The sequence below is a fragment of the Gossypium arboreum genome, chromosome 2 (assembly GCF_025698485.1).
Source record: "Gossypium arboreum isolate Shixiya-1 chromosome 2, ASM2569848v2, whole genome shotgun sequence".
In the NCBI taxonomy this organism is placed as follows: domain Eukaryota; kingdom Viridiplantae; phylum Streptophyta; class Magnoliopsida; order Malvales; family Malvaceae; genus Gossypium; species Gossypium arboreum.
This window is the reverse complement of record NC_069071.1, coordinates 61,996,406-62,005,835: the sequence shown is the minus strand read 5'-3', so window position 1 is coordinate 62,005,835 and position 9,430 is coordinate 61,996,406. Positions and strand designations below refer to the sequence as shown.

General features: G+C 34.9%; 1 protein-coding gene across 1 annotated transcript; it reads right to left on the bottom strand.

The window, feature by feature from the left end:
- Positions 1–4,475: 4,475 nt before the first annotated feature.
- Positions 4,476–9,017, bottom strand: LOC108464361 (eukaryotic translation initiation factor 4B2). Its single transcript, XM_017764632.2, has 3 exons — positions 7,639–9,017; positions 5,439–5,843; positions 4,476–4,917 (listed from the first exon to the last, which is right to left on the bottom strand). Exons 1-3 carry the CDS (start codon positions 8,784–8,786, stop codon positions 4,893–4,895), a joined length of 1,578 nt encoding a protein of 525 aa, XP_017620121.1. The 5' UTR covers positions 8,787–9,017; the 3' UTR covers positions 4,476–4,892.
- Between the last annotated feature and the right edge of the window lie 413 nt (positions 9,018–9,430).

The window sequence follows — 9,430 nt, the reverse complement described above, 5'->3', positions numbered from 1 at the left end:
CATCTACTACGTTGTAACTATATTGCAACCTGACCCGTATACTTGCGGATACCACCTTTTAATATATTTTGTGCAAGATTTCTACTTTGGACGTTGGTAAGTCTAGAGGCGATCAAGTTGTTGGCGTTATTACCGAAGAGGCAACGTCACTAGTTTAGTTCTAATTTTTTTTATTTTAATAGAATAATTAGAAAACATTTAGATTATATCTACGATTTTACTTTCTTAATTTTACTAATTTCTTCTTTTTGGTTTAGTGTATGACTCGTTGTAAAGGGAACACCTATAGAGCCAATCACAGATCTAGAAAGAATAATTCGTAGGAGTCATCTGACAGCAACAGCAACAACAAATGTAGAACCAACCACCTATTATAGGTAATTTACCACCACAAGATAAAAAAAATAAAATTAAATGAGTAGAAAAAAATACGTGAAAAAAATAAAAGAATTTGTAAGTGAGGTGCTGTAACAGCCCTAAACCCAAGTCCGTCACCAGAACAGGGTTACAGAGTGTTACCAGAGTTTTCAGAACATTTACAAATAATTCATAATAATCACTATTCATTTCTTGAGATTATTCATAACGTCCCTTAAATGGACCTTCGAGGCCTAATATGAGCTTTAAAATCAAATCAGGACTTAATTGGGAACTCTAAAAAGTTTTCGTGAAATTTCAAAAAAATTTCAAGTTACAGGGTTCACACACCCGTGTGACCCTAGGACACACTTGTGCTAGGTTGTGTTCGAAACTAGGTAGCTTTCTGACTTGTGTCACACGGCCAACCACACACTCGTGTGCTAGATCATGTGGTTAATTTAAATTTTCAAAATTAGGTGTAGGTTTCATACGGCCAAGACACACGCTCATGTTTCAAGCCGTGTCGCACATACGGCTGAGACACACACCCGTATCTCTGCCCGTGTGCTCAATTCTGAGCATTTTGTTTTCTCAAATTTAAGATGTAGGGGACACATGACCTAACCACACGCCCATGTATCAGGCCATGTGTCACACACTGTCAAGACACATGCCCGTGTGTCTACCCATGTGGACAAAATAAGCCATTTCTAGCTTCTTTTCTCACCCAAAATCATACCAATGACCTACACTAAAACTTACATCCAAATACCAACCATTTCAAGCATTGGATTCAAGCAATTTTTAACATCTAAATATGGTATAACATAACATACACATATGTTTATAATCTTACCTTAGTTTAACCTAGGCATTAACATCATTTGACCACATACACTTAACATAACACATGTGTGTTTATCATAATAACCTACTTTATAATACCAAAATAAACCATTACTAATGGCTAGGTTACAAACATCATTTTCAAGCCACTAATGGCCAAGTATCATATACATGCCATTATATCAAAATGATTTTTACTATATATACCCGAAAAATGCTAGTGGATAGTGTGATGATGCTCCAAGTGATCTCCAACCTTCGCGAGCTTCCGAGCACTATAAAATAGGGAAAATAAAACTAAATAAGCATTACATGCTTGGTAAGTTCGTATAATAGGAATTAAAACTTACCAATTTACATTTATTAACATTAAGCATTCAATAACATGCTTTTTCATTAATTTGGAATTTTACCTATACACATACACTCAATCAAACAAGTTAGTTACATAAATATTATTCACATAAGCATCGAGTAAGCACAGATGAGCTCATCATACTATATTCTTTCAAGACATCGTTCATTTCGTCTCATAATTCTCATATCATGTCAAGTATTTTATCCGTTGAATCATTGAAATTTCAATGGATATTCAAACAGTACACTCAAGGTGTACAATTTAATAACCTGCCAATTCATATTCAGGAGTACCTGTTAGGGCACTTAATCGAAAAGCACACTCTCGAGCCTCATAACATATAACAAGATTACTAGTCCAAGCTAAATCCTTTTTGTAATATATGCTCAGAAGCGCTCAATTAGGATTACTAGTCCAAGCTAAATCCTAATTGTAACATATGCTAGAGAGGGATTATATCAGGATTACCAATCCAGGCTAAATCCCGTCAGCAACAATGCAGGACCTCATTCAGTAAGGAAATTTCGTTTATCCATCAAAATCCAATAATCAAATGGAATTTAACCCTTTTCAAACAATCTCAAACATGTAATCATTTCTTATGTTATAACATTAAAATTAACTCACATAGATATAAAACACATTCTATACAACACAACATTCAATTTATCATATTTACAAGCTCAATTAAGTTACACGAACTTACCTCGACACTTGTTCACATATATAAATTTACTAATCCGAAACTTTCTCTTTTCCTTGATCTAGATTCGAATTTGTGTCATCCGAATCTATATAAATGAATTTATTCATCAAATCACATTTCACATTCAAGTGGACTCAATTTACATCCTATGCAAAATTACCATTTTGCCCCTAACTTTTCCATAAATTCTAATTTCGTCCTTAGGATCGGAAAATGAAATTTATGCAATTTACTCCCTATTCCAAGCCTAGCCAAAAATTCACTATAAAATTTACAGCACATACATTCTATAAAATTCAAAATTTTTCTTCAATTTTCACAACTTTACATTTTAGTCCCTAAGTCATGTTTTCATCAAAAAGCACTTTGTAAAAGTTATTTATCTATCAACAACCTTTCATTTTCTACCATAAATTTCAAATTTTCAACATATCCATCCATGACATAATTTCCATTCTTTGATAACTTTTCAAATTGATCCCTCAAATAGATAGATTAAGCTATCTTAGTTTCAAAAATATCAAAATTACTAAAAATGGGACAAGAAAACTTACCAAATTAAGCCAAGAAATTTTCTTCCCTCTCTCCTAGGGTCTCCATGTATTTTGGGGATGAAGATGACAGAAAATAAGATGATATTTCTTTTATCATCTTTTAATTAATTAAATTAATTCAACTTCCAATTTAATCCTTGCCCTTTTTCTAAATTTCCATGGATGAGTCAACAAAAATATCTACATACTTTTCTTTAATGGTTTAATTACCATAAAAGGACGTCAAGTTTTGAATTCCATAGCTATTTAATCATTCTAGCTACTAGAATTTAACTTTTGCATTTTATGCGATTTGGTCTTTCCCGTAATTAAACACATAATCAGTAAAAAAATTTTATCATAATTTTCACATGGAATTTCTAACATAATATGAACCATCTAATAAAATTAAAATAAATTTTATTTTTGGCTCGAATTTGTGCTCCAGAAATCACTGTTCTGATTTCAATGCACGCAGCTGGACGTACTTTTCTTTTCTCTCTCCTAAAATCATCCTATTTCCCTAAATAAAAAAAAATGCCCAAAGACCTAATTTTTAAAAAAAATCGAAATATTTACCCAAAATTTCCCCATAATATTATCTTTCTTTTTTTAGTATTTTTTCTTTTATCTTTTTCTCCTCTCTTTTTTTTATTTTTTCATTTTCCCTTTTTTCTATTTTCTTACTTTCCTTCTTTCTTTCTAGCAAACCTTTAATTAAAATATTTAAAAATATCCACCTCATCCGGTTAATTTTTTAATGACACAATAACAAAAAAACGAGTTCAAATAGTTTAGTAACTAAATTAAAAAAATTTATAGTGCAAGGACTTTTAACATAGTTCTTGAATTTCCTATAATTGGTTATTGTTTTATCTAATTTGTTAATTGCGGTCTTGGTGTTTGATATACTTTAAGATCATTTTCTGTCTGTTGTTAACTTCAATGCAACATGCAATGTTGAGAAATAAACTTATTGTTATGATCAAACATGTATATAAAATAAAATAATATATATATATATATATATACAAATAAATTTTGTTTAGCATATATGTGTAATTGAATTTTTATTTCTCTATTTTTATAATTTTACTATGTTTTACAAATTTGTAATAATGTTTTACATATTTTTTAATTTCTATATATTTTTAATTTAAAACAAAACTATATCTAGAAAAATCTAGAAAGTTATTTGTCTAGATTTAAATAAAGTTGGATATCTATTTATCTAGGTTTATTTTAGACTTGAATTCTTTAAATAATGTTTTTGAATTTTTGTTTCTTTTTATTTATAATTTTATAATATTTTACAATTTTAATAAATTTTTGTATACATTTTATAATTTAAAAGTTACATCTAAAATAAATCTACAGAAATAAATGTCCAAATTTATTTTGAGTTGCACATTAAGATAATAATGCTGGACTCTGCAATCCTTAACAGAATAACTACAAAATGTCAACGACTTCTAATAGGTGAATTTTTATTTTCAAAAAGTGTAATTTTTTTATTGCCTAAATCAATTTTATCCAGTCTGATTTTATTCAAAATATAATGAAATGTATTGAAGTGGACACGGGAAGATGAGAAGGGAACACCAAAATTGTACAAATCAAGCTGAAGTCCATGTTTGGTTTAATAGTGATTTGGAAAGCAGAGAATGTGCCATTTCATTATTTTGAGTAACTGTAAATAAGTATAAATCAGTTAAACATTAACTAGAGAAGTATTAAAAAAGGATCCATCTCAATCATGTCACACCAAAACCACCCGAACGAAATTCACCAACCTCAACACTACATTATCTCTATAACATTCCAACGGAATATTCCCACATTGTTTCTTAAACAAAATTTGAGTCCTACCAAATATAGGCTCTCCTTGCTTTAGAAAATAAAAATAAAAAGAATGATGGGCTGAGTGGCCATATTACATATGGTATGAAGATTTAACGCATAGCTCCCTGTTTCCAAGAATCCTTTGCTCCACTTTACCAGAGCAAAAGAACAGTAGGAAAAGAAGAGAGGTGACAAAATATTATTGGTCCATGTTGTCAGAGTTCAACAAAACAATGCCAATGGCGGTTCACCATCTCTCCCTTGACCTTGGCCTGCCATATTAAAAAAACATAATTTCATCAGCCTGATTTCTATGAGCAGATGTGCAAAAGAGCATCACAAATGCCATCACAGAACTGCAAAATGCCAGTATTTAGTTAGACAACTCAAAAGATAACATACAAAATCATGACGCAGGACTGATTGAAAGAACTATAAATACTTCATTTCATTAAGATGCATCAGTTTCTAGACAGGGACAAAAGCAAAATGTGTCTTTAAAACCTTATGAAATGAATTTGCTAGGTTTCTAATTCATCAAAAGAGAAAAAAAAAAAAAAAAAGGCTTCACATTTGCATGAAAAAGGACCTTGGAATACCACACTTAAACTTAAATTCTCCTGCATATATGTGTTTCTGTGTTTATGTATATATATAACAGGAAGGGCAGGAAAAAAAGAAAGAAACAAAAACAAGAAAACTCAGATAAGGAGGCCAAGTTTTCCATGAAGACTGGATAAAGAAAGAGCAGGAAAGGCAGGAGAGATTAAACTGCTAAGATTTATACCCTTACCTGTCCATATCTCTGTTTCCTACAAATCCTCTATCCCTGCCACCTTGAAATCCTCTTCGGTCATCACCTGGCCTTGTCCATGCATCAGCAGTACCACCAGATCTGGGCCTATCCATGAACTCCACACTTCTAGAGCCATCAATGGATCCAGATTGAGGAGGAGGTCTATCCGTGAAGCTGCCAGTCCTGCCAGCTCCAGAACCAGGCCCTTCAACAACTTTCTGCCCAAATCTAGCTTTGTTTTCCAAATCTAGTATCAGCATCTCTAATTCCCTTTCCTTGTGAAGAAGCTTTTCATGTAAAGAGTGTTGGTCCCCAGATTCCGAAGTTGGGGTCAAATCTTTCTCAAGCTCCTTTAAGTTATCTATTTCTTCTTTCAATATCTTTTCCTCCTCTGTTTCTGGCCTGAAACATTTTACTCATTAGAAATGTACATAATGGTGTGGGCAATATATTCAACAGTTGCTTGCAAACAAGAGAGGAACAAAATGGAATTGACCCACAATGACAAGCAAGCCCATATATGAAATGAGGCATCTGAAACCATCTAAATGACAGCCTTGGACAGGAAATCACAATCAATCACATCGATACAACAAAGCATTCTGTTACCACAGAAAAATGGAAAATCACAAGGGAAATTGATAAAGAAGCAGCAGCTTACAACCAATTGCATTAATAAACTGGAAGAAGGATGAAAGATGAAACATAATTAAGGTGACTCAAAGAGGAAATAAAACCGAGTAAAACACTTGAAATATCACATAATGATTTTAAAAAAAGCATATAAAAGCATTATGGACAAAAAAAGAAAAGAATTTGAACTAAAACAATGCAATTCAAGAATCATAAAGAAGAGTAGAAGCCTACCAGCATTCGAGCAAAAAAGCTTTGATGTTAGAAAGTGTAGTAATATCATCATGCCATATGAACTTGGACCAAAAAAGAACAAATTTAAAGGTAATAACTCTCTGCTATGTGAACTACCCGTGCATTGTGCTCCACATTAATCTCAGAGCAATTTCAGTATTTCAGTACATAAACAATTTCTGAAGAGTACTAAGGATAGTAAAACTTTGTTGACTTCCTGCACCAGAAGGCAACAAGTGGCAATGATAACAAACCAACAACAACACTGAATTTTAGCACTTTCAATTTAGTACATGGATGTAAATTTAGGAATATGCATAGAACTAAAGCTTAGCGGTCAAGAAAAAAGAAAATAGAAAGCGGAACCCCCTGGGCCAAAAAACGGAAAGAAAAACATATTTCACTCCCCTAACCCCCAAAAAAGGAAAAAAAAAGTAAAAGCTTCTTATTCAACAAGCCCCAACGCTTATGGTAACATAACCAAGAAAATAATTTAAGTCACAATTTGGCTAGTTGTGTATTCATCAATGAACAATTTTTAGTATACAACAATACATCTGAATTTAATGCATGAAAACGCTAAAAGCTTGATCTAGAAGCCAAACATCTGTCCGGAACTCATAATTGAAATTTAGTCTCTAAGATGGAGCCCTATGCTCCAACATCAGGTACTCAGCTACTCTATGAACTTCAAAAAAATGATCCAGTCAATCAAAAAATAAAAAATGTTTGGTTAATTCTGTTGTTTGCCACTAAACCAGCTTTCTGACATACTGAACAGATCAGTTATCTTCTGTATGATAAAGATAGAACTCATCTCCCCCCGCCCCAGAAACAAAGGAAAAAAAAATCACACAGACCCTAAAACATCTGAATACATGCATTGCACAAACTACTGGAAGGAAGCAGTCAGAGAGGAATGCTATGATATTGGAAAAATTCACATGCCACATTTAGTTCAAGAAAACAATCTTAACATGAACGCAATTATTCAGAGGTTCAAGAAAAAATAGAGCAACCACCAAAACAATCAAATACAATTCATAATATGATATTTGAACTGTCGTACGTCAACTTAAATGTGTTAGCAATAAAGGACTGCTTACTGACAACATAATATACCCACTGATTATTGAGTATAAAACAATCAGTAATGACGGCAATGTGCTAACTGCCAAGGCAATTTATTGAAGCAAATACGCTAAGCAATTTGAAACCATCATTAACAACAACATTAGAGAAAACATATCAATATCAATACAGAAAAAGTCCAACTATGGGCATTTTGCAATAAATTATAAACAAAATACTTAAAGAAATGAAATGGAACCTGTCTATCCTGCGACGGTCTAATTCAAGATCAATCTTCCGCCAGTCCTGACCTCGGCCTTCCAGCAAAACTTCTCTAGGCTTAGCATCACCAAACGGATTGACCTTAGGCCTCGGCTTAACGACATTTTCAATCGCTTGCTGCAGGGGACCTTCGGACCTGCTCGATTGTGCACTCGATGGCCTGCTGGAGTGGGCGCTGGTAGGCCTACTAGTTTCCTTCTTTGCTTCAATTTCAGAGTCCAGCTTCTTCCAATCCAATCCTTTCTCCGCTAGCACCTCTTCCCTGGGCCTCGCTGCCCCAAAAGGATTCGACTTATTTGTCTTAACCACAAGCTCATTCACATCCCCTCGCGGTGGATCCAAAACTAATCTAGGCCTTTCCTCTCTGATTCCACCTCCACCCCCACCTCGGGACCATCTATCAGGCTCTGGTCCTGAGTCACCGAAACCTGAACCAAACGTCGAAGATCGAGATGGAATTGACCGTTTTAGAGCCGTCCAATTATCAGACTCATCGGCCTTAGAGAATCCACCACCTCCTCCAGTTCCAAGCCCACCGTATCGATTTTGCCTGCCCGAATCCAGTGAAGGACTTGCTTTTTTTGCATTTGCCCAATTGTCCACCTCATCGGCACGCGACGGTTGATCGTAATCAGAAACCCTAGAAGGCGGACCCCGCCGTTCTTCATTAAACCCCCCCTGCTGCCTCCTTCCGGAGCCCCACGATCCATCGCTGTCTTCACGGTCACGCATAACCCGACCCGCAGGGGGACCCGACCTCCCGTAGGACGAAAATCCACCTCCGAGACGGCCAAACTGCAATTCCTCGGTGGAACGTTCTTTGGGTCGGATAGGGAGGAGCATCATCTCTTCGGGTGTCAGCTTATTGTTTTCCGTTACCCTAGCACTGCCAAGTCCACCCCCGCCGGATGACGAGTAAGTCCCCATGTTAAACTCCGAAAGAGTCATTTTCTTCTTCTTGGGTTTCGCGCTAACGGCTTCTTTTAGGCTAGGGAAACTCTGAGATTCAGCCGTGGGAGCAACAGCTGCCGCAGTGGCTGCGGCTTCGGCAGCTGCTCGTTCCTCCGCTTCTTCTCGCTCGGCCTCGGCGGCCCACGCGCCGATGCCACCCCAGGGTGTCGACATTTTCGAAAAAGATTATATTATTTCCCTTTCTTTTTGTGATATTTTTGTTTTCTATGAGATCTGGGAAAAAGTAAAGAAAAAAAAATGGGACAGAGATCTAAAAGAGAGGGAAAATGAAATAATTGAGCTGGGGCTCCGTTAATGAATCCGGAGCTCCGATTGTACACTAAGAAATTAAGAGCGGGTGCAGTTATTTATTTATATTAGTGTCGTTAGTCGTTACGCTTTATTCATGTTATTATTTCCATCTTTTGTGTAAGAAAAAAATATCCCACAACCCAATGCGTTTCTAGAAGCTAGATGGACGCGCAAGAAGGGAAGTGAAATGCACGGTCCAATAAGAAATTACAGGTGAAGAATTATTGGGAAATGGAAATAATTATTAGGTGTACCACCTATATGTAAGATTCAGCTATTTGACTTCTACCGTGGGACGGTGTTGAGAAGCTTGTCTTTTCTCTGATTTCTTCTTCTTTTTTTACTTAAATTTTACTCAAAACCTTGGGGAGAAAAGAGTAAGGTAAATTAATTCTTTATTTGGATATAAATTAACGGTTTAATTCAAGATTTAATCTATGTTATTTTCTCACTTTATTATCTAATTTTTTATTCATTCGGTTTTATTCATCGAGCTGTTGGGTAAT